We start from the raw sequence: 23,333 nt of genomic DNA on the forward strand, positions 1-23,333 counted from the left end.
CCACGGTAACTCATAGAGTTCACTCATGGGCTCATGGTACTCTAAGAGCAAGGGGTGTCCCTTGGTAACAACAATTACTGCATGGTGAATGGAGTTTGGAATGAACTTTTGGATGAGAAGAAGGTGCTCGAGGTGTTGGAGATGGTATTGATTTCAAGCTTGGTGTGAGACTCAGATCTCATTCATCATATCCACAACAATTCAGATGCACAATAACATGAAGTTTTTTTATCATAAGAAGATAAGTCACAAAAGAATGTCTCTTTGCCCCTCATGATCAGTACAATATGAAAACTGAATGAACATGAGAAAAAATGTCAACTATCTATAACAATTGAAGATGAAATAGATGATACACAAGGGAACCAGTACCGGCGTTTTCCATCTCTGTGGCCATCATCGATCATAGCAAGACCTTCCTGCATTTGGCAAGGGAAAGTATGGGCAGATGGATCCATCTTTATGTGAATAATCGAAAGAGCAAGCGGTGTCAAAAGATTACCTCTAATAAAGTATCAAGGGCATCAATAGCCCGACCAGATGTCCAATTAAGCCGTCTCTCTACCTCATCCATGGTCACAAATCCTTGAGCCTGAGAGAGAATAGTTAGTGCAATGTCGGTGTAAGATTAGATGCAGATGGAAAATTCTCAAATATGAACTTCAATGGTAGGCAGCTGCATAAAAGAAGTGCTTATCATGATTGAAACTTCATATGCTACTAGGATTTTAAGATCATTAGCATCACAGTAATCCCAGGCATCCAAGCACCCAAAGAAAAAGGAAAGAGGAATAGTGCAAAACCATTGATATCTCTCCCCATTTTAGAAATTCAAGCACTGATCCATGAAGAGAATCGAGGCACTGTCAACACAGGTCATTAATACCGCCTAGAAACTGAGAAGATGAAGGACAGAACAGCTGCCTCCCTAGCGCTTTCAATTTGGCCAAAAAAGAGTTTTGAGGAGTGAAAAAAGAGGAAAACTAAAGATTGAGGCAATCACAGTTTATTCATATGTTAAAGCTTAAGCGGGTAAAAATAAGCAGCAACAAACCAACCCTAAGACGTATTGCTAAAGTTGAACCCAAATGCTAGCCCAATCCCACCCCTTGACCATACTATTGCTGCAATCTGAAAAGAGGAAGTGTTCATAAAGCAGCGCAACTTGAGAACAAGTTTGAGTTAAAAAGAAAGCCAAATTTTTTTTTTACTTAAAACGATGGTCCCAGATAAGTCTAACAAAATATCAAAACAAAGAGGAAAGTGAGTATAACCTGAGCCAGCTCCAATATCGCATTATGGTCTTTGTTCAACTCTGTTGGAACAGAACGAACAAGCTTTTTCTTTCCAACAGAAATCACCTCGTAACCACTACCCAGTACCTGCAATTATTCATACAGTCAACTAGCACTCGAAATGCCAAAGTACACTGTACATACATCAGGCGCCCAAATTCCAAAGACTAACAACGAATGTTACATGCACTTCTCTAGAAAGGGTGCTGGGACCGTATGATCCTCAATGAATTGAACTCTATTGGGTTGGCACAGCATTCCACCTTAAACTTAACTTGCGAATTTAGGATTTTGTAGCTCCATTCAAAGAGGAAAGAAATTTCTGTAGAGTGAAGCACCTCATTTCTACATCAACTTGTGAACAATCTAGCACCAACATTGGAAAAGCGTAAATAAAATACCTTCAGCTTGCTTAGAGCTCGTAGGCAATCATCCTCCGACACAGCTTCTCGGTCACTTTTTCGTCTCTGGCGAAGCAGAGAGCAGAGTTCCTGCAGGTTGATCAAACCTCCGTTGTGAGCTCTGGTCGCCAAGCATATATCAACAATTTGTAACCCTGTGCAGAAAAGTAGCTATATCTTAACAAAAGTAACAACTTAGACATTGATGATAGCATGGGCAAACAAAAGATATACATGTGGTCAAACTAGTAGTTCAGGCATAAAACTTAACTGTTCCAAAAACAAATATACAACTGACGGACAATTGAGAAATGAATTCTAGAAAGGATTAAAAATAAAACCTATTCTGCACCCAAAGGATTGTTTATGTACAGACAAGTGAGACAACAGAACATTTTGACTACCAATATATGCCTCAGTAAACCCAGGACATACACTAAGATTTTACATTGCATGGACATACATTAAGATTTTCCTAGTTATGTAATGCAGCTAGAGGCATTCAGATCAGTAGCAATTCTAGCAATAAATGTTCTATTACTTGAACATAAGATTTTAAGACAGAAAAACAACATAATAATAGCTCGCATTCAGCCAAAAACTTCAATACCATGATTCAAATGCACAGGACCAAATAGCGAAAGGGAACTTTTCAGTTGTTAAGTCAAAATTTACTAAATCTGTTTGATATTCAACAAAGCTTCAAGAATTGTGAACTTTAGCAAAGAAAGTCCGTCCAAGAGTTATATAGATCAGAAATATGATTCAAACAATTGGATAATACAAACAAAGAAATAGACAATTCTCATCTCCCAGTGAAGCATAACACAATCAAACATGCAATTCTCTCTTTTTGAAGATGAGCGCTAAATATGAATTCAAGACATTCTAATAACAATGGATCTTATTGGAGAAAAATTTTACATTACAATGATGACGGTAAGAGTAAACAACAAGCTGTAAGTGGATATATGTTCTGCAATTCAGGAAGACAATACCTACCCAGTTCATAATAGAAGTCACCGATTCCTAAGAGCTCCGCCCAAAATCCCTTGTTAGAGGCCAAGGGATCCACTCCTATTTTAGCACACATCTCGTGAAACTGCGCCCTGAAAGCAGGGTTCTTCCGGATGTCATTCTGCACCAACCCATTATAATTTTCAATACCACTTCATTCGCCCCCAAAAAAAACCAATACAACTAAACATTCTAACCATCAAATCCTCCCTAAGAAGCGAAAATAATCAAAGTAACAGCATGCTGTCATTGCCCCATTTCAAATACACATAATGCATTTGTCAATTGGGTCCACTATCTATTCTAGTTTCAAGTACTCTCAGCATAATCAGTAGCCAATTCTTGTAATGAGAAAGATCCTTACTTTTAGTTACTCAAAATATTAAACATTCGATAAAAGATTTTCCTTTGAGTTTAACCACCTCAAATTTTATCCAGCTCTTACTTGCTTGGACCAAAAAGCACTAAATTTTCATACTGATTAGTTTCAACTAACACTAAAAATTCAAAAGTCCCAAAGCCTTCACATTAATTGACATCTTATGCTCAAAATCCCAGCTGAATCATCTATTTTTTTTCAATTAGTACATCCAATTCATGTAAACCCACATCAAAAAGTAAGAGCTATCAATGAAGAAATCAATTATTCACAATAAAAATCAAAATTTTAAAAAGAGAAAAAGAAAAACAAGAGAGACAGAGAGACCTTGTGCTTGCGTGCAAATTCTTCAAGCTGAGACCGAAAAGTCGCAAGTTGTTCCTTCATGAGATCGGTTCTCAACTTCGCTACATTTTCCCCAAGCAATCGATACTGATCCTGCAATACTCAAATCAAACCCATTAAACCTCTGCAAAAGACAACAAATTATATTCAATAACACAAAAATACACACAGGGAGGGATGAAAAAAGAAACAAAAGAAAGAAAGACACCCTAGCAGCCGCCGCAGTTTGTAGTCCACCGATTCCAGGTCTCCGTCTCATCCTCTGATTATCCTTATATTCTAACAAAAACAAAATTTAATTTTCTTCGGGTGTTTGTGTCTCGAACAGCTCTGATAACGTTGTAGGCTGTCCGTTCTGTTCTGTTCTGTTCTGGATTTGGAGTGGCTCTTTTCTTAAAAGAAAAACAAGCATCATTTTATTTTATTTTTTTTTTCAGTTTCAGTTAAGAAAAATATTTTGAAAAATTCAAGAAAAATTGTAAATGAATAATTCGCAATATTTTAAATCAATTAGATCTACTCTTTTTATTTGATCAAAAATAGAATTTATCAATAAAAACACAACAAACCTGAATAGTTTTATACTATTCTACACAAAAATACATAACAAACTAGTATGTGTTCGATTTTGTCTTAATTTATCATGTCTTTGAGTGAGAAATTTTATTATCGCAGACCATGACAGCTTATAAGTGTTGAGTATTTAGGTCATATTAGATGTGTAAAAGATAAATTTGTATAATGTAATTCTCAACTTTTCGGTTGTTAAATTTTTTTTCCTTCGAGCGCAAATCCATATTCTTTAATGATTTTATGGTTAATTAGATTGTGCTATAATGCATAGAAACACATATAAACCCATATATTTTTACTCGGACATCATTGTTATTCATGCTATAAATAAACACTCAGTCAATTGCATCTACAAATTCTCTAAGATTTACCTCCTTTTTCTTCCCTTCCAAAAGTTTCCTTCTTACATTGTGTGCTTGATTTCCTACCATAAATTCACGTTCTCTAACACTATTATTCCTCAAAACCCTAAAACCTTCCTTCCTTTATAATTATAACATACAAATATTTGTATATGTCTACTAATATCACCCTAAACCCTACTAACATAATCTTCATCTTTGGTTCTTTTTCTGTACTTTGTGCCCTTCTGCACTTCCTATCGTACGAGACCAGAAGATAAGCAGAGGACTCTGCAGTACTCTTCTGGGATTCGTCGGAAGGTAATGCTGGTCTCCCTATGTATTAGTGTAATAAGTGATTTGACACGGGATGTATATATATATATACACACACACACTTTCAAGCACACAGCTATGTTTTTGTAATATCATGTTTGTCTTCATGAGAAATTCTTATGTTGGGTTGTTAATAGATGACTAATTAGCATAGTGAATCAATCCTATGTTTTGTCACTAGAACTGTAAGAGTGAGATCACTATGTCTTTGATCACTCTGTTACTGAATTTTGATTGATTCTTGTGGTTTCAGCAATGGAGGCAAAACCAAAAGCAACACCAGTGGATGACTCTCTCAAGGAGACCTCCCCAAATATAGGTGGGGGAAGAGTCACCGGCGGCGAAAAGCTCACCACATCTTATGATCTTGTAGAACAAATGCACTTCCTGTACGTGCGCATAGCAAAAGCACAAAATCTGATGCTGACAAACACTATGACATGCAACCCTTTTGTCGAGGTAAAGATTGGAAACTACAAGGCAAGAACGGGGCAATGCAAAAATGCATACTCCCCGGAATGGAATCAGGTGTTTGCCTTTGAAAAAGGCCGGATACAGGCAACATCAGTGGAGATTGTGGTGAGAGATAAGGAGTATGTGTCTGATGATTTTATTGGAAAAATATCAATTTCTGTAAGTGACATACCGACCCGAGTTCCCCCAGATTCTGCATTCTCACCAGAGTGGCGTAAATTGGAGGGCAAAAATCAATTTAAGGATGGAGAATTGTTGATGGTTTTATGGTATGGAACTCAAGCCGACGAGGAATACACTGAGGCTTGGCATCCAAATACAGGAGTTGTTAGTGGCGAGAGTATGTTGAATACCTTTCCGAGAGTGTATCTATCTCCTAAACTTTGGTATCTTAGAGTAATTGTTGCTGCAGCACAGGATTTGGTGCTTCGAGATAGGGGTCGAAAGCCAGAAGTTTTCTTTAAGGCTATTCTTGGGGATGTGGTTTTGAGGAGTAAGATATCGGATGATAAGAGTGTGAATCCGAAATGGAAGGAAAATATGATCTTTGTTGCAGCAGAGCCATTCAAAAATTCTTCTCTGATATTGAGTGTGGAAGATAAGGTGGGACCTAATAAAGAAGAATGTCTAGGGAGGCTCATCCTTCCTATGGATACATTGGACACGAGGAAGGCACCGGGAGCTATGTCGCAAAAGTGGTATAATCTCAAGAGGGATTTTTCAGGTCCTGCAAAGAAGCAAGATAATGTTGTGAAGTTTGCAAGTAAACTTCAGATGACTGTATATTTGGATGGTACATATCATGTATTTGATGAACCTGCTTACTATAGTAGTGATTTGAGGCCAACATCCAAGACGTTGTGGCCGCGCACGATTGGAGTGCTGGAGTTGGGGATTTTGAGTGCTGAAGGATTAGTGCCTATGAAGAATAGGGGCGGATTTGGAGCTACTGATGCTTATTGTGTGGCCAAATATGGACCAAAGTGGGTACGAACGAGGACGGTCTTCGAAAGCTTTGCACCAAAATGGAATGAGCAGTATACTTTTGAAGTTTATGATCTTTGTACATTCATTACAATTGCAGTCTTTGATAACTGTCATCTCCAAGCAGGCGATGAGGCTAGACGACTGAGGGATAGAAGGATTGGGAAGGTAAGAATCCGGTTATCTACGCTAGAAACAGATCGAATATACACACATTCTTATCCTCTTCTGGTGTTGCTACCTAATGGGATGAAGAAAATGGGAGCAATTCAATTGGCTGTGAGATTGACTTGTCCATCAATGAATGAATTGTTGGCTAGCTATACAAGGCCTCTTCTACCCAAAATGCATTACATTCAACCACTATCAGTGCATCAGCTCGATATTTTAAGGCACCAGGCAGCTTATGTTCTCTGTCAAGGGCTACGCCGCAATGAATCCCCGTTAAGGAAAGAAGTAGTGGAGTATATGCTGGATACTAATTCACATGTGTGGAGTTTGAGGAAAGCAAAAGCTAATGCTAAAAGGTTGAATGTGTTCTTAGATAGTTTTGCTGGGGTAAAGAAGTGGTTTGATAAGATATGCCAATGGAAGAATCCAGTGACGAGTTTTCTGGTTTGCTGTCTTTTCGCGGTCATTGTATGCCACCCGCAACTAGTGTTACCGACATTGTCACTCTACCTCGTTGTGGTTGGGATTAAGAACTACCGGAAGAGGCCGAGACATCCTCCTCACATGGATGCCAAATTGTCTCATGCTGATGTTGTCTCTCTTGATGAGTTGGATGAAGAGTTTGATCCATTTCCAACTGCACAACAAGGTGAACTACTAAGGATGAGGTACGATCGATTGAGAAGCATTGCGCAGGCGACGCAGGCAATGATTGGTGACTTGGCAACACAAGGGGAGAGAATGCAATCTTTGTTGAGCTGGAGGGATCCAAGAGCTACCTTTTTGTTTGTGAACTTCTGTTTGATTGCTGGTATTGTGTTTTATGTCATTCCTCTTCGCCTGCTGATCATTGGTTCGGGATGGTTTGTGATGAGGCCCCCGAGGGTTACAATTCATATTCCTCCCATACCTATGAACTTCTTCCACAGGATGCCTACAAAACTAGATAGCATGATGTGAGACTATGATAACACAGCTTATTACTTGCATATATGATCAGTTCAGAAACCACATTTTTTTGTCTATTAGTTTTGACAAATCTGCTTGCTAATGATTGCTTGTTAGTGTCTTTTCATGAGCAAACTGTTAAAGGTAGCATGTCATGGGCAAAATTGAAGGCATTAGGCACTTGCCTGACCTTGAATATGTAATTACTCTGTGGTGCTTGGTGTCTCAATGGCCATAGAGAATCTGATTGTTGGTTAAGGAGTTGGGAGTATTGCTAAAGCTCACAGGCATTAGAATGTTGGACGGATACATTCGCCCAATGGGCTGCTGCTTGGAGGCTTTCTGGCAGCATTCCTAGTCATTATCTTGGTCCGTCAGCTTTGTGGCTTGTAGTCTTTTTCTCTTTTTTGCCATACAACAAAAAAAGAAAAATACTTCGTGGTGCTTGGTGTGGCTTCTCTACTCTAGCTTTCTGCTATATGATGAAAAAGGCTGAAGCCTGGGGCGTCTGGGTCAGCAAGAGATGGGACCTCGGTCATGCCTTGCTGAGAGCTTTTGTTGGGTGCTATACTTCTTATTCTACCAAGCAGTTTGGGGTGGCCACTGGTGACTTGCATGGAGACTTATTGCATATCAAAGATACAAATATAATTTTGAAAAGAAATTGTATCCAAAATTAAACTACAATTGATACGTTCTAGTCTGGCCACGGTTTATTTTTCAATACAATGCTCACCTACCAATTTCTTTTTTGTTTTGTTTTGGGTAGGTAGGTAGGTTAAAAAAGAAGAAAAGTCCGTGAAAAATACTGTAATGCAAAGGGTAACAAAGGGTGCAACCTCTCACATGTCTCATGTTTGTTCGGACTGAGATTTCAGAGAGAAGGGAAAGTCTATTTAAACCTCACCTTCTCACTGTGGTAGCCGATTCCAAAGCATCCACCAAACCCAGAAAAGAAATATTTCAAAAATTAAATCGAAAAACCAATAATACAGTTTTTTTTCCGGATTATTTACGCTTTGTGCCTGTATACAATTCAACCTGTTGGTCCTCTTCTGCTTTGAAAGTTGACAGAGTCTGCGTCTTGATTACTTTTTATTGGGATCTTCTCGTTTTGAGTTGATCCTTTTTTAAAACCTCTGTGGGTTTTCTGGGTTTATTGATTTTTCATATATACAGCTTCACTGTGGCACAAAGTTTTGTTCTTGTGATCAAACAAGGTCTGTGTCAAGGTTTTATTGGGGGTTTTCTGGGATTTTTGTTGTAAACATGATTTGCACTATTAAGCAATCGGTGACTGCGATCAATGGGTCATCAGAATCTCTATTTCGTAGAAGATCTCCGTTACAAGTGCCGCGATCCTCGTTTTCGCCGCCTCTACCTGCTCTAAAGGACTCGAAGACTACCAGTCTCGGTGTCTCAAGACCTTTACATATAGCTTCGATCGAGTCTTTTGGGATGTTGAGGCAGACCCAGAAAAAGGAAACGAAGCCCTTGATCAGATGCGATGCTTACGAGGCAGACCGATCGGAGCCGATTGAAGAAACCAAAATTGAGGCGGCAAAGAGGGTGAAGATAGGAATCTACTTTGCAACTTGGTGGGCTTTGAATGTTGTGTTCAATATCTATAACAAGAAGGTGTTGAATGCTTTTCCATATCCTTGGTTAACCTCTACGCTCTCTCTGGCTGCTGGATCACTCATTATGCTGATTTCTTGGGCCGCCAGAGTCGCTGAGGCGCCCAAGACTGACTTCGAGTTCTGGAAGACTTTGTTTCCGGTGAGTGGATTTTTGGCTTCAGTTTGGTCGGTTAGGAGATTGAATGAATTGCTGGGAAGTGAAGCTTCCACATCTTTTTGTGGCATGGTGGTTTGTTTTAGGTTCTTACTTACTTTTGGGCACTTACGATTATGTTAAATTTCTGAAAACTACACTTTTGTTTGGTTGCTGAGAAAAGTGTGGAAATTGATAGAAAGTGAAGTTTATGTTTAGAAGTGAAATATATTGATAATATGACACCAAGTTAGCCCAGTAATTGCCAGGTCAAAATAATTCTTTCTGGGAGCCAGATAATTTTCTTAGCCTTTACTTCGCATGGACAGAGAATTAGGAAATTTATATTGGTTCGAGGTTTAACTTTCATTCACTTTAAACTTTGATTTGGTTATTGATCATTGTATACTTTGATTTGCAAAGGTTGCTGTGGCACATACAATTGGGCATGTGGCAGCTACTGTGAGCATGTCAAAGGTTGCAGTTTCCTTCACCCACATCATCAAGAGTGGAGAGCCAGCTTTTAGTGTCTTGGTTTCAAGGTTTCTGTTGGGTGAGACCTTCCCAGTCCCGGTTTACCTATCCCTTATTCCCATCATCGGTGGTTGCGCACTTGCTGCTGTGACTGAGCTTAACTTCAACATGACTGGTGAGGAAACTGATCTTCCTTTCTTGAGGATTGGAATTGTGAATTTCTTAATTCGTCATAGCATTGTCTCATTGATTTGCAATTTTATGTCGTTAATTTTCCTTGTCATTTGTGGATTCCCAGAAAGGTTAGGAATATCATAAATTTCATGACAATTATTTCGTTTCTTCGTTATTGTTGATTGAAAATTTTACACTTTAGCGGATAGGCTTTTTTTGTCAGTTTCTCTTTGGTTTGGACACTCACAAAGCTCCATTATTGTCTACTGTTCCCCCCCTTCTTGCTGTTGCATCTACCAGAATAGTTTATAGCTGTGAATTTCATGCATTTATATGTCTAAGTTAAGGTGCCTTACTCATGTTTTTGATCTTCTCAAGGCAGTAACGAATTTGAGCCAGTTAGGTGACTTGGGATTTTGGTATTATTGGACATATCTGTCATTTGAGGAGGATATAGGGAATGGGATGTATTTCAGTCATTTTACTTTTAGTGGGTTGTTTTCAGAGTCATGAACTTGGTGGTTTTATGTCTATTTCAGGTTTTATGGGGGCCATGATATCCAACTTGGCGTTTGTATTCCGGAATATATTCTCAAAGAAGGGCATGAAGGGCAAATCTGTTAGCGGAATGAACTACTATGCTTGTCTTTCTATGTTGTCTCTTTTAATTCTTACACCTTTTGCAATTGCTGTGGAGGGGCCGCAGATGTGGGCAGCTGGTTGGCAAAATGCCATCAATCAGATTGGACCGCATTTTGTATGGTAATTACCTGATAACTACAAATTCCTCAATTATATATTTATACTTAATTCTGTGTGAATTTAAATGTTTTTGTTCTGTTGTGGGATAAATGTCTGAGGGTAGTTAGGTGAATTGAATGTTCAACGGAATTTGTTTGATCATTCTGTTCAAAGGATTTCACGTCATTGTCGGCCTTGTGGCGCCTTTATGCGACTGTGAGTAAGTGGTGCTCCTGTTCATGGTTTTTGTTTAGAAGAACATTTAATTTTTCGTAGGAAGTCATGTTAATCTGTTATTTTATATTGCAAAAAAACATTATAACCAGAATACCCAATGCTAGTATTTGACATGGAACTTTCTTTCAAGTAGTTGAGTCCTTTTGTCCGTTGCTTTTACCTATGCGGATAACATTGCAGGAATTAGTATCAGATATTGGATTCTGATGTTGGCTTACAATTTACATTCTACTAATAGAAATGTTTTATAAGCGACTCCTCTGAGACCTTATGTTTCATGCTTTATTTTTCTTTTGGTTTTCGATTTACTTTTTTCCCCCCTTTTGTGACGGTATTGATATATTCTTCTTTTGACTAAAGGAGTTTTTGTGCCTCTGATTTGTACACTGTAGGTGGGTGGCAGCCCAAAGCGTGTTCTATCATCTCTACAACCAGGTGTCCTACATGTCACTGGATGAGATCTCTCCCTTGACATTTAGCGTTGGTAATACAATGAAACGAATTTCAGTCATAGTCTCATCCATTATCATTTTCCACACGCCTGTCCAACCCGTCAATGCCCTTGGAGCTGCCATCGCAATCCTTGGAACTTTCTTGTATTCGCAGGTAAGCTCGATTTTCCTGATTCCTATACATGTCATTAAAATACTAGTATGCCCTTCAAGTTTAAAACAGTGCCAACTGAATACTTGTTTTGTTTCATACTTCAAAGATGCCAACACCATAAGGCTTTTATTACACTTCTTGGATGGTAATTCCCAATGTTATCTAGATGAATCACCTACTTGTCATGTAGAAGTAGCATCAGTACCTAACCAAGTTCCATGTATGCATTTCGCTTTAGATAATCATCCACATCTTTGAATTGGTTAAGCAGTTGCCTAAGGAACTTGGGTAAAGAACCGATACGCGATGATGTTTAGTTTGGCTATCTAGCCACAAACCGGGACTGATGATATCTATATATGATGTTGTTAGGTGATATCAACAATTGGTTTTTCGCTGTGGTGTTAGGTGATCTTATGAGTTGAGACCATTTTGACTGCTGCCTACCCAACTTTGGAATCTTGCAAATTGTTCCACGTTTTTTATTCTTGCTTTTGAAGTAAACAAACAGCAGCGCAATACGGAAAATACTTGGTTTATCCTATCCAAACAAGTTTATATTTACTTAATTCGATTTGTTTATCTATTTGTGCAGTCAAAGCAGTGATAAAGCTGGATGCGGAGAATATAGGGATTTTCATCATAAATCAGAGAGAAAGCTGTGAAGAGGGAGGGACGATACCTGCTTTGTTTCTTTGTTGTAGATAATCATAATAATGATAATAAACAATGTTAGGCAGTAATATTTGTTTTTTTTACTCTAATGGGGATTAGAGGAGTGAAATCTCCAATAGAACAAGATTATGTTCCGGCTCTCGTCCTTTTCGAGAATCATCGATGAGTTTAATATTTGTATTTCTTGCTTGATTGTTATCAGAATCTATTCCATGCAACTGGAGAATGTTTTGGTGAGTTTTTGTCTATGAATAGCACTGAAAATGTATAACCATGTGAGCCTGTGACTTGTGAGTACAATGTCTCTTTCTGGTGTTGGAAGGACATGGCAGATTTTATTTTATTTTTTCTGCCCCAACTTTCTCTCACTTTAGTTTGTCATGGATTTTGATTCTCAAAATGGGCTGAGGCCCAAACTAAAAAAGATCAGTACAGGCCTAGAAAGTTGAAACACCCTATATATGAAGAAGAGAGGACATCATTCTGCCAAGCTTTATTCTATACCACCACTCTGACATATTATTTCTGAACCATTAGATGTGAATTTCAGACCGTAATTTCAGACCATGTTGAATTGCAGGGTTCCTCCATCCATAGTGAACCAGGGCTACCAATCCCTCATAAGTAAAAGCTCAAAGTGGACCTTGTTTTCTGCATTGATGGCACATTGGGATGCTACAAGGCATGGAGGATCTCAATAGGAGGAAATGCTTTCATAACAACTCGAGAACAAAAAGAAATAGAGCATCTAAATCCAATCCTTATAACTCACTATGTCTAATACAAAAACAGATGAAAAGCACAAGGACCACCATTAGACCTGCCAACGCTTGATGGCTGTGTTGGACATCCTTGTCCCCTCTGCCACTGCAGGTAAGCACAACCTTGGTAATTAGTTCCATCTGGGAGAGTTGGGCACAGCTTCTTCAAATAATCCAGTGCATGAGATGTCTCCAGACAAAGAATCTCCTAACAGTGCAAGACTGCAAGGTGCAAACATCCTAAGTATCGCTATCTCAACTCTCAAGCATCAAACAAGTAATCGAGCCCAACTTCACCTTTCACGAAGGATAAGAGTTAGGGAGCAATCGAGCCCACAATATTAGAGAAGGATAGAGTTGATTCCTAGGAGTATGGGTGGCAAAATTCTATCCGATTTGATTTTATTTGTCCAATCTGGGTCCAAATTTCGATCCAAACACAAAACTCTTCTCCGGTTTAAACTCATACCCGAATTTCAAATATATAACTGATATATCTTCCCATGATTCAAACCATATAGAGATTCATTGATGACATATAGTGATTTTACATGGTAAACTCATTTGGAAGTTGAGATTATTTGATATTATTAACTTACGATAATTTTATTTTTCTTCTCAACTTGAACGTTTCTCATTATTTAAACAAATTCGAGTTTAATAAATTAGGTATGTTTGAAATCCAATTCAGGTTAGAGTCAGAATATGTAAATATTTCGTAAATCCTTAATTTATCAAACTCAAACCCCTTTTTCATCACCCCTACTTGTTAACATGTACAACTTTCTAGCAGTTTCCATATTATTTTTTGTACGGATTTCGGCTTGGTCTGAGTTATTATCAACGTTGAACTTGCTGAGTTGACGGCTCAACCGGCCGGTAGATATTTTAGGCAGGAACTATCGTTACCAAAAAAATACAACTTTCTAACTCCATCCCTTATTTTACACTTGGATTTTGCAAATAAATTGGATCTTCACCGTTGATATCATTAGGGTCCCACCGTCTCCGACCGACCCAGATAAATACTCAACCCTTAAAATCAATCCAAAGCAGCACTGTCACTAGCCTTCATTCATTCAAGCACGCTCTCTCGCTCCTCCTCTCAAGAATTCTTCTCTCGGGTAATTAAAACCTATTATTTGCTTTGTTTTAGGGTTTAAACTTTAGGGTTTCGGAGGGTTTTGCATGAATGTTGTGTGGGTTTGCATTTACTTTGTTCGATCTCGGTACGCTGGTCACTCAAGAATCCGCGAATCAATTTCCTTCCCAATTTTTGTAGGATAGGGAAAAAGATTCAATTTTTTTTCCTCGCTTATAGTTTACATAAACCTTGTCGTCCAAATATGGCGGAATGTGAAGTATGTGCGTACCTTGAACGCTTATAATTCATTGATTTTAATGTTGCGGGTTGAATTCTAAGGGTTTTTTTTTTTCCTTCTGTTTGCCCTTAATAGCTTATCATGGTGGGGTGACTTCTGTGTTCTTTTTCTCAATTGAACTTTGAACTTCAAGTTTGTTAATTTTGCCTCTTTTCAGAAGCCTGGTTATTATCTTCCTGGTACCTGACAAAGTGAATTTTTTTTATCAATCTTATTGCTACGCTATTATAGTTTTGCTAATTTAGGCCAACTCATCTGTGCATTGAAGATTTTCGATGGGGCGTAATGTGTCCGATCGGTCAGAATCACCAGTCAGGGGACGGGGGTCTCCTCGCAGGAAGAGCCCCTCTAGGAGAGAACGATCTCCTATGCGACATAGGAGCTCCCGCAAGGATGGATCTCCAGCAAAAGAGAAGCTTTCTAGTCGAGCTAGGTCTCCAAAGCATGAAAAGTTAAGCTCTCCAGTTGCACGCTCCCCTTCTCCCCGTACAAAACGTTTGAGGAGGGCCCAAGTGGAAAGAGAGGCTGAGAGAGCTACTGACAGAGGACGTGAAAAGAACCATGGCAAGGAATATGATCGGGGTTCGCATAGAGAAAAAGGCGCAGACAGGGAAAATGGGAGTGGGGGAAAGGAGAAAAGGTCAGGAAGGGAGGAAATTGATTATAAGTCATCTAGGTCAAGACATGGTCATTCTCCTTCTCCTTCAGATCGGCACCACAGGAGCAGGCATAAATCTCGCTCACCTCAACGAGCTGCTGAGACCAGAGAACGTGATGAGGTGCCTGGTGATATCAACTCCTTCTGACTTGTGATTAAATTATTAATTTTTAATGCTGTCTAACCACTGTGTTATCTCTGGTCTACACCTGCACCTGCACCTCCATGGGGCCTCAATAAAATTGTTCTATTCAAAATTCTCTCTCTCATTCTATTAAAATAAAAAATAAAAAATTCTCTAATTGTGCTAGTTAATGGCCTCCTTGATATTATTTATGGATGATTTGCCTAACTAAAACCTAATCATTTCAGGATAGAAACTCAAGGGGAGCTGAATACCGGTAAGCTGCTACTCAAAACTTACTTTTATCTTATGTTCTCTATAAAGTTGTTAATACATGTCTATTTATAGAATGCAAATTTTATCCTGGTGACAAAATTAGTTTTGCAAGGCTTACTTTAATCCTCATTGGGATGAGAGTACCCAAAGGCAGCGGTTTCTTTTTTCGAATCTAAATTTATAGACTAAAAACGGAAACAGTTCCCTTGGAATTTCTACTATAAGCCTTACAATCTTAACTGCAATTCATGAACGCGTTTGCTTTTGTGTGGATTCATACCTATACATCTATATATTAATCTATATACACGTATGTACTTATACACGTGTCGTGTGTGTGAGAACTTAATTTTTAGCTAGAGTAATCAGTACAGAATTTAGAAAGGGGAATTTGTAAAGATTCAGTGGCACAAGACTTTTGGTTTTGTTTATTGCTGATAAAGCAACATATACTCATTACAAATATAAAAACAGTACATTACGAAGAATTCCTTCTGTGGCGTAACACTTCTGTTAGTTTTGTGTTTATAGAGCAGGAATCGGATATGCTCTCTACAACTACCTTAATGAAGAAAAACTTTATGTCTTGAAATTTCTTGCAGTGCAACCTAAGGAAATTTGCGTTAACTTTGATAAATGATCCTTTCTCCCATTTTAATAGTATTGAAGAACTTTTTTTTTAATGGAATAAAATTGAAGAACATGCTATTTTTAAAATTGATCCCCTTTTGATAATCAACCAGTTATCTCTTTTGATGTTTTTTCTTTTTGTCCATCCCACTTTGATCAATTTTTTTAATAGATACGCCTATATTGCTCATTGACAAGCTATAGTGAAATCTCTATTGACTATCTTCTTAACGCATATTTTAGTTTCTTAGTAGTTCTTCTCGACTCTTCCTCGGATATTACCCTGTACACGAGCCGTTTGGACTTTAGAATACTTTCTGCTTATTACCTTTTCCTGATTTTCATTTCTTCGGTGAAGAAGCTGCTCTACCTTTATGTTTTAAAGTTGTGATGTAGCTACTGGTGACATTTTTGTTGTTCACTTACTTTAGGGATGATGACGATGATTCGCTGGCTAAAATGAAGGCTGCTGAGGAGGCCTTGGCGGCAAAGCAAAAGGTAGTTATCGCTTGATTCATTGTGCTTTCTGATATGCTGTTCATGTTTTTTTTTAAAGAATTTCATTGCAAGGCAATGATGCGATGCTACCCAAAAGGGATTCTGATGTACCATTGATTAAAGTTGTGCTACTAATTTTCTTATGTAAAAAAACCTAGTGTGACAAGTATAGATTATCCTCAATTAAAAATGTTGAGCACTAAGCTTTTTTTGGCTTCTTCATTACGCAGCATGTATATTGTTTCTGTGATTATAATGTTGTCATTGTAACATACAGCAACAACCTTCATTTGAGCTCTCTGGAAAGCTTGCTGCGGAAACCAATAGAGTTCGAGGTAATATGTTAAACTGAGTTTACTGTGCAGAAACTCTTGCTTTCAATTGTGTGCACTAAAAGACTCTTTTATAACTGTTACATGTTTTCGTGTTTAGTGGATTCATGTGGGAGATGCATTCTTGGTTCACTAACACAGTTGCTTTCCTGATGTTTTATTTTTGTCAAATCAGTTGGGCCCCTGAACAGTTATTGTTTGGGGGCGAAAGTATCTTTGTTCACTATCACAGTTGCTTTCTTGATGTTTTATTTTCGTCAAATCAGTTGGGTCCGTGAACAGTTGTTTGGGAGCGAAAGTACTTGTTAAAAGTTCATGGTACTAAATCTTTGGGTAGAGAGTGAAACACTTTCACTGATGAAAATAGTTCTACTATGGACAATTAGGCTGGTGTGGAAACACATCTAAGTACCTTTGTTAGGTACTTCTCACAAAGGTGTTGAATTCATGCATTATAGAAAACTGTGCTTAGACAATTGTTACAGACCCTTGAAATTTCTGGGACTTGCAAAATCATTCTTGAGGCCCTTTTGACTATCTTGGTGCTCTAATAAATCTTTTCTGTCTCTGTTTGTTTTCGGATTGTGTCAATGCTAAAGAAAGTTAGATCAATTTAGCTATTATTATTGTCATATTACTGCCCCATGCTCTCTTGTAAAATTATGGATGCAAATTTCTGTAAAAAAGGATACTAGTGACCAAAAAGTTGATAATCCAAATTAGGAGGCGTGCTTGCATATTTCTAAGTACAAAGACACTATTATCATCTTTCTGCTAATTGACTGCTGCTTTTGGTAGGTATAACATTGCTGTTCACTGAACCCCCTGAAGCTCGAAAGCCAGATACTAGATGGCGACTTTATGTTTTCAAGGGAGGTGAAGTGCTGAATGGTGAGTGCTGGAAGCCCTTTTTCTTCCTTTCAAGTATAGTATCATATTGCTCCATTGAAAAATTTATGATATTGTTAGTTTTATATTCGTTTGATTTCATATCATGCAGCCTTGATTATCTTCCTTAACATTTTGATGCTTATGCTCATTGAAGAAAACATGTAAATGTAAGGTGCTAGGTGTGAAGACCTAGGCATCAACCTTTTGGCTTAGGTTTCATCACTTTCTGATCAATACATCCATTGGAAGTGGGAGGAAAAGATGTTTATGACTTGTATTAAAATTTTTTGGGATGAATGAATGCGTAACATTAAAACTTATCCAGCCGCTATATAGTAATTACTAAAACGATGAAAAAATAGGTAACCCAACCACTCATCCTTTTTCGTTTTTGGCTTTTGTGCAACTCTGATTGTGAGAGAAGTTGAGCTGTTTTCTCTTTAACCTTACATTGACTATCAATATCTCATTTTGATTTTCATTTGCAGTTCATTTTCCTTGGCTTTCTGGTTATGTTTCTACTTTCTAACGATTTATATAATAAACAGAGCCCCTTTACATACATCGTCAAAGCTGTTACCTTTTTGGGAGGGAAAGAAGGGTAGCAGACATTCCGACAGACCACCCATCCTGCAGCAAGCAACACGCTGTCATTCAATTCCGGTAGATATCTCTCTGTTTTATTTCGTCATTATCATGCTGAGATAATATTTGATTTCTGGTTTCTGCATTATCAGGCAAGTGGAAAAGGAGCAGCCTGATGGTACATTAACCAAGCAAGCAAGGTACAACCGAGTTTATTTTGCTGTTATTTCAATAATTAGAGGCAATATTCTGATTTGTTATCTAACTTCCTTTTTTATTTGCCATTTAGGCCTTACATAATGGATCTTGGAAGCACAAATAAAACTTTCATTAACGTAAGAGAAATACAACAATATCTTACTTTCTCATTTGTTAGTATACTACTTAAAGTTTTATCTAAAATTTTCTCTTGTGTTTGCAGGGTAGTCCTGTTGAACCTCAACGTTATTATGAGCTTTTTGAAAAAGATACTATTAAATTTGGTAACAGTAGGTAAAGAGCTAATCAATTTTAAGCGTGTACTTTCCGACTGTGGACCATGATATGGTTTTTTCTGTTTTTTTTTCCCGCTGATTCCTTCCTTTATTGCAATTGCATTTTGAAATTATGGCATAATATCTTCTGGATGTGTTATTTAGGATATGTATTATGTATGCGTAATAAGTATGTTTTATGTTCTTTCTTTTGGGTAGGTGTTTAACAGGTTCCTTCCGTTCAAACCCCTTGTTATCTATGTAATCCCTAGTAGCGTACGTGTTTGACTACTTTCTGTTGATTAGGCATATGGTGCTGCGTTTCCCCTATTAGATTTATCCTTGTTGCTCTGGAAAAAAATGCTATGGCTTCTTCTTTTCTATTGCTTGTATCTCTATGCTTTAAATTGTGAGATTTATAATGTCAATGGAGAAAATTGCTCTTTACATTACAAGTGATTAGGGTCTCAATAGCGCAAAATCAATGTTGTTTTCTGATTAATTATAATATTTTTTTGCCCCTTTGATTTTGTGTTGATTAATCAAAGAATGACATGTTAACGGTACTAGAAGAACTAAAACTTATTGAGCTGTTTCTGCTTGTCCGTTTCTTTTGTACACATGCTCTAGAGTTCTGTGGTATTGACACATTAAATTCATTTGCTTTGTCTAAATCTTTTGGCAGCCGTGAGTATGTACTGCTGCATGAGAACTCAGCTACGTGAAGAGCGTTTATTCACTCCACCAGTATGTTTCCCCGTCGTCCTTCTGTGGGAAATATGGGAACTTTTCTTTCTCTGTATTTCCTTTGTTAGTGGGCATAACAGATTTCATCATCGGGTTCATTTTACCTCATTTTGGATTGGGAAGGTTTGTAGAACGGAAGGCCTGAATTTAGAATTGGTATTTTCTGGACTAACATGTGCATTTATTATTTTCCCTATATCAGTTTTTCCCCACTCATACCTTGTTGGTTCCAGTAAATGTGCGAATGCTGGTACACTCAGTTTACATCATTTAATTTTCGGCTTTACCATCTGGTTTTACAATGGAATGAATTCAAGCAGTGTTCTTCATAATCTTTGTTTTATATAGGTTTGCCCTATCCTTTTTCTTGAACAACTGGGGAATTGATTCCTCTTAGCCACCTGATAAGGGCTGTGATGTTCATTTAGTTACTTTTGGAATGATTGAAGTGCTGAGGTAGCGGATCTGAGCTCCTTTGACCTTGTTTGCACGTCAGTGTTTCAACTTATAAAAATAAGAATGATACAGGGCGCATGGCTTTAAAACATGTCTTATTAAGTTAAGGAAACCCATGAGTTTATAACATGTTAAATTGTTGGTTTGGTTCAAACATTTTAATTGTTGCATATTTGCGCGTCCTCATTGATTCATACTTTGGCAATGTTATAATGTGTTATAAATCATGTATTTGTGTAAATCTAACCAAACAATTCGAAGATGTATTATCTGTTCTAGACTTAAGATCCGTGTGGTGTTACTTATAAGCCACATCGATGGTTTATACTTAACTGATGTGGTATACGAGTCTTTTAACACTAAGAATTATGGAAACTCCCTATCCTTGTTGCTGGCAGCGACCGTACTTGCCATGGTGCACCATTATTAACAGTAGCATCATCAGGTCCATCATTAGCAGCTGAACGAATCACCACAATACCCTGTTTCGTAGCATGGAAAGAACCGATTGCCATGCTGTCCCTTAAAAGCCCCATGTACTCCCTCCCAGCGACGCAGATAGCACATCTACCTACCCTAATGCATTTCTGCATCAAATGCTGCTAAAATATTATCTGCATCAGCGCATGAAAATTATTCTTCTGGAGGAAAGCTGACCCTATAAGCTGCAACTCGAGCTTTTGGAGACCCTTCCGTTGCTGTTCCTCTCCCGTAGCCAAAGAACGACCCTGCCCAACATGCCCTTATGCATTGTTAACGGATTAGTTAATTATAGCACAGAAGCTTAGATATACAACAATAAAAGCACGATTAGACGATTAAATTATCACGTTCTTTTTCTCTTTTCGTACTGTAAATTAATGGCGATGACGATGAATGAGTCGCCAACGAGTTGTATCCATCTTTTACACTGAATTATGGTAAGATATTGATTGATCATAAACCAAATCAGGCAATAAGGTTGGTGCATATAGATGAGGCAGGCAGTGAGATCGCGACGAGGCACGAATTTTACAGATTTTGATTAGGTGTTAGTTATTTGTTGCAGTTACAAAAATTGAGCAGTTTAAAAGAACCATTGCAGAAGTTGGTTTCTTCACATTACAAATACAAAGCAACTGCTGCTAATTTTTGAAGATCAAACTTTCATTTGCAATGGCTGATCACGATCATGGCACCATTGATTTCTTTTCAAGGCTGACAAACCTCATGCTAGTTTATATAATCTCCTTCTTGCCATTCAAGGACGCAGCAAGAACAAGCGTGCTGTCGAAGAGATGGTACCAAGTGTGGCATTCCACGAGGAACGTTGAGTTCAATGAGAACTTCTTTGTCAAACCTGGTGATGAGGAGTCAGAGGAAATAACAGAGAAGCAGAGGAGAGCTTTCGTTGATTTTACGCGACGATGGATGTTAACTTACAACGGAGAAGTGATTGATACACTTTCACTCACATTTTCAAGACCCAGAAAATTTTCTTCTGAGATGAATGAGTGTATCAACTTTGCCATTACGCGCAATGTTCAAAGGTTAGTCCTCGATTTCTCTGATCCAACCACCGTTCATCGAGGGGTGTTTGAGTTGCCTCCATTTGTATATGGACATGAAGGCCTTAAGTCACTGAAGTTGTTCTCATGCAATTTTGATGTGTCAAGATTGAACAACTTCAATGCACTTAAGGAACTCTCTTTGGGATGGATTAAAGTAAGCATGTCTACAATCAAGGACTTGCTTAGGAAGTGTCCTTCACTAGAGAGTTTAAGCCTGAAGAATTGTTCGAGCGTGGACCATATCGAGATTTCTGCGCCAGATTTGCGCCTAAGAAGTCTAGTTTTTGACAAATGTGAGTTAGATCAACCATACTTGATGATTAAGGCACCAAATCTCCGCGTCCTGAAGTATTCGGGGGACTTACCTACTTTTGAATTCTGGAGGCCAGAGAGCTTAGTAGAGGCTGATCTTGATTTCGCGTCAGAGACTGAATTCGAAGAAGTTGGCGACCTTGTTCAAGAAATACTAAGAGAAATTGCATGTGTCCAAGTTCTGACTGTTTGCAGTTACCTTCTGCAGGTACAATTCCTACCTTTTGGTGTCATTTTCTTTATAAACATGTCTCGTAGACAAATATGTCGCGTTCAAACCACGAAAACAGTCTTTCTGTAGCGTAGGCCTAATCGTTCAACGGCTAGAAATGTTGCAGGTTATACCTAGTGGGACAGAACCATTAGGAATGGAAGTTGCCTTAAACGTTCGACATCTGATTCTGAAGACTGAACTTCACAGCAATGTGTTTTTCGGGATCAAATTCATGCTCAAGAGTTGTCCGGTGCTCGAAACTCTTACTATCCAACTAGGCCCTGCAAGAATGTTCTCTGTATGTAAATTCTCTATTACTTCTTCAACACTCAAAAGAAACACACACTTAGTGTCTGAAACTTGCTGGTTGTCTTAATTTCTTGTTTTGCAGGACTATGAGCCTCCATTTGTTCTCAGGCCTCGGGTTTTTTGGAAGGGAAGTCAAGTTGTTTTCGATTGCTTGGCGAATACTCTGAAGGTTGTGGAGGTTCAAAACTTTAAAGGAAGTGAGAATGAGATCAACTTGCTCAACTATCTCATCAAATTAGGGAAAGTATTGGAAGGATTGAAGCTCTGTGTGTCGAAAGAAGATAATGGTGCTGGTGAAAACCCGGAATTGTACCGGGAACGAGCCCTAGAAGTGCTGCAGATACGGAGGGCCTCCCCGACTTTGCGAATTGATATTGTGTGATAATGTTTGTGTTTGTGCTATGTTTTATGTTGTGTGCTGCTTTCAATGAACTAGTACTATTTTCTTTCTCTTTATGGGCTATGTACATGATTTTTTGGCCAGAAGAAATTGGCAGCTTCAGAAGTCGACGATGGGTTCTCCGGTGGTCGAATTTCTCTCAACTGTCCATGGCAAGTTAAGCAGCTTAGCCATTATGAACTGGAAGATCTTGTTCACATTTATGTTATGCGTAGAACTTGAGAAGAAAAGTTTAGCTTTCATTGCTCTTGCCTGTCCTCACATGTCACAACACACGGCGCCATATATCAGCATCATCTATGTTCTTTTGAAAAGAAAAGACAAAGTTTCTTGTGTAATTAGTCATGGTTTCAAGTGGGGAGGCGAGACATTCTTCTAAAATAAATAAATACTGTGCGGGGCGGGATGAGCCCAAGGGATACCTAGACATAATGTAACATAATCTTCAATACTTGGGGATAGCCTAACTAACATCACTGAGTCTCTAGCAAATGTTTCAACCTAAAAAAATAAATTTGTCTATCAGATGAAGCTATACAATTTATTAGGGGTGGCAAAACTTTGTCTGGTGTGGATTACCGAATTTGTCCAACTTGGATCAAACCAAGTTTAGACATAAGTTATATGTCCAAAATCTGGGTTCAAACAAAAAAAATTTATTATCAGGTTTACTTGTCTCGACCTTAACCCGGATTAGTTTATTATCTAGTTTACTTGTTCAAATTTTAATCAATATTAGTTGGGTCAATTAGGTACGTCCGAAATCCAATCTGGATTAGGAGCTTAAAATG

General features: G+C 38.2%; 5 protein-coding genes across 8 annotated transcripts; 4 read left to right on the forward strand and 1 right to left on the reverse strand.

Annotated features, from left to right (window-relative positions):
• Positions 1-200: 200 nt before the first annotated feature.
• LOC119988494 (vacuolar protein sorting-associated protein 22 homolog 1) lies at positions 201-3,817 on the reverse strand. Its single transcript, XM_038833549.1, has 7 exons — positions 3,646-3,817; positions 3,420-3,530; positions 2,699-2,834; positions 1,697-1,851; positions 1,275-1,382; positions 503-592; positions 201-419 (listed from the first exon to the last, which is right to left on the reverse strand). Exons 1-7 carry the CDS (start codon positions 3,694-3,696, stop codon positions 318-320), a joined length of 753 nt encoding a protein of 250 aa, XP_038689477.1. The 5' UTR covers positions 3,697-3,817; the 3' UTR covers positions 201-317.
• Positions 3,818-4,942: 1,125 nt separating this feature from the next.
• Positions 4,943-7,277, forward strand: LOC119989375 (FT-interacting protein 3-like). The gene has a single exon (XM_038834852.1). It carries the CDS (start codon positions 4,943-4,945, stop codon positions 7,274-7,276), a length of 2,334 nt encoding a protein of 777 aa, XP_038690780.1. The 3' UTR covers position 7,277.
• An 813-nt stretch (positions 7,278-8,090) lies between these two features.
• On the forward strand, positions 8,091-12,229 carry LOC119989675 (glucose-6-phosphate/phosphate translocator 1, chloroplastic-like). The gene is made up of 5 exons (XM_038835335.1): positions 8,091-9,043; positions 9,461-9,686; positions 10,225-10,447; positions 11,056-11,269; positions 11,865-12,229. The coding sequence occupies exons 1-5, from the start codon at positions 8,534-8,536 to the stop codon at positions 11,874-11,876; spliced, it is 1,185 nt and encodes a 394-aa protein (XP_038691263.1). The 5' UTR covers positions 8,091-8,533; the 3' UTR covers positions 11,877-12,229.
• A 1,450-nt stretch (positions 12,230-13,679) lies between these two features.
• Positions 13,680-19,781, forward strand: LOC119990204 (FHA domain-containing protein DDL). Of its 4 annotated transcripts, XM_038836081.1 has the most exons (11): positions 13,680-13,829; positions 14,356-14,866; positions 15,118-15,146; positions 16,207-16,273; positions 16,551-16,608; positions 17,404-17,496; positions 18,045-18,159; positions 18,234-18,281; positions 18,371-18,416; positions 18,503-18,573; positions 19,240-19,497. In XM_038836081.1, the coding sequence occupies exons 2-11, from the start codon at positions 14,363-14,365 to the stop codon at positions 19,277-19,279; spliced, it is 1,071 nt and encodes a 356-aa protein (XP_038692009.1). In that variant the 5' UTR covers positions 13,680-13,829; positions 14,356-14,362; the 3' UTR covers positions 19,280-19,497. The 4 variants fall into 4 exon arrangements, with proteins under 4 accessions (XP_038692009.1, XP_038692005.1, XP_038692006.1 ...); XM_038836077.1 differs by lacking the exon at positions 18,503-18,573 and having other exon boundaries at positions 19,239-19,781; XM_038836078.1 differs by lacking the exon at positions 18,503-18,573 and having other exon boundaries at positions 13,684-13,829; positions 14,319-14,866; positions 19,239-19,781.
• Positions 19,782-20,912: 1,131 nt separating this feature from the next.
• LOC119989383 (putative F-box/LRR-repeat protein At1g56400) lies at positions 20,913-22,647 on the forward strand. The gene is made up of 3 exons (XM_038834865.1): positions 20,913-21,827; positions 21,958-22,131; positions 22,225-22,647. The coding sequence occupies exons 1-3, from the start codon at positions 20,913-20,915 to the stop codon at positions 22,522-22,524; spliced, it is 1,389 nt and encodes a 462-aa protein (XP_038690793.1). The 3' UTR covers positions 22,525-22,647.
• The last annotated feature ends 686 nt before the right edge of the window (positions 22,648-23,333 follow it).

Source organism: Tripterygium wilfordii, chromosome 21 (assembly GCF_013401445.1).
Source record: "Tripterygium wilfordii isolate XIE 37 chromosome 21, ASM1340144v1, whole genome shotgun sequence".
Classification (NCBI taxonomy): domain Eukaryota; kingdom Viridiplantae; phylum Streptophyta; class Magnoliopsida; order Celastrales; family Celastraceae; genus Tripterygium; species Tripterygium wilfordii.

What these genes read in the sequence shown, in the direction of transcription:
- LOC119988494 (XM_038833549.1), bottom strand. Translation starts at nt 3,696, where the DNA reads ATGAGACGGAGACCTGGAATCGGTGGACTACAAACTGCGGCGGCTGCT. An exon ending in TGACTTCTATTATGAACTGG is followed by an intron (nt 1,852 to 2,698) that starts GTAGGTATTGTC and finishes TTTTCTGCACAG; the next exon opens with GGTTACAAATTGTTGATATA. An exon ending in CCCTTGATACTTTATTAGAG is followed by an intron (nt 420 to 502) that starts GTAATCTTTTGA and finishes TGCCAAATGCAG; the next exon opens with GAAGGTCTTGCTATGATCGA.
- LOC119989375 (XM_038834852.1), top strand. Translation starts at nt 4,943, where the DNA reads ATGGAGGCAAAACCAAAAGCAACACCAGTGGATGACTCTCTCAAGGAG.
- LOC119989675 (XM_038835335.1), top strand. Translation starts at nt 8,534, where the DNA reads ATGATTTGCACTATTAAGCAATCGGTGACTGCGATCAATGGGTCATCA. An exon ending in TCTGGAAGACTTTGTTTCCG is followed by an intron (nt 9,044 to 9,460) that starts GTGAGTGGATTT and finishes TGATTTGCAAAG; the next exon opens with GTTGCTGTGGCACATACAAT. An exon ending in GCTTAACTTCAACATGACTG is followed by an intron (nt 9,687 to 10,224) that starts GTGAGGAAACTG and finishes TGTCTATTTCAG; the next exon opens with GTTTTATGGGGGCCATGATA.
- LOC119990204 (XM_038836077.1), top strand. Translation starts at nt 14,363, where the DNA reads ATGGGGCGTAATGTGTCCGATCGGTCAGAATCACCAGTCAGGGGACGG. An exon ending in AGACCAGAGAACGTGATGAG is followed by an intron (nt 14,867 to 15,117) that starts GTGCCTGGTGAT and finishes TAATCATTTCAG; the next exon opens with GATAGAAACTCAAGGGGAGC. An exon ending in ACATTAACCAAGCAAGCAAG is followed by an intron (nt 18,282 to 18,370) that starts GTACAACCGAGT and finishes TTTGCCATTTAG; the next exon opens with GCCTTACATAATGGATCTTG.
- LOC119989383 (XM_038834865.1), top strand. Translation starts at nt 20,913, where the DNA reads ATGGCTGATCACGATCATGGCACCATTGATTTCTTTTCAAGGCTGACA. An exon ending in TTTGCAGTTACCTTCTGCAG is followed by an intron (nt 21,828 to 21,957) that starts GTACAATTCCTA and finishes GAAATGTTGCAG; the next exon opens with GTTATACCTAGTGGGACAGA. An exon ending in GCCCTGCAAGAATGTTCTCT is followed by an intron (nt 22,132 to 22,224) that starts GTATGTAAATTC and finishes CTTGTTTTGCAG; the next exon opens with GACTATGAGCCTCCATTTGT.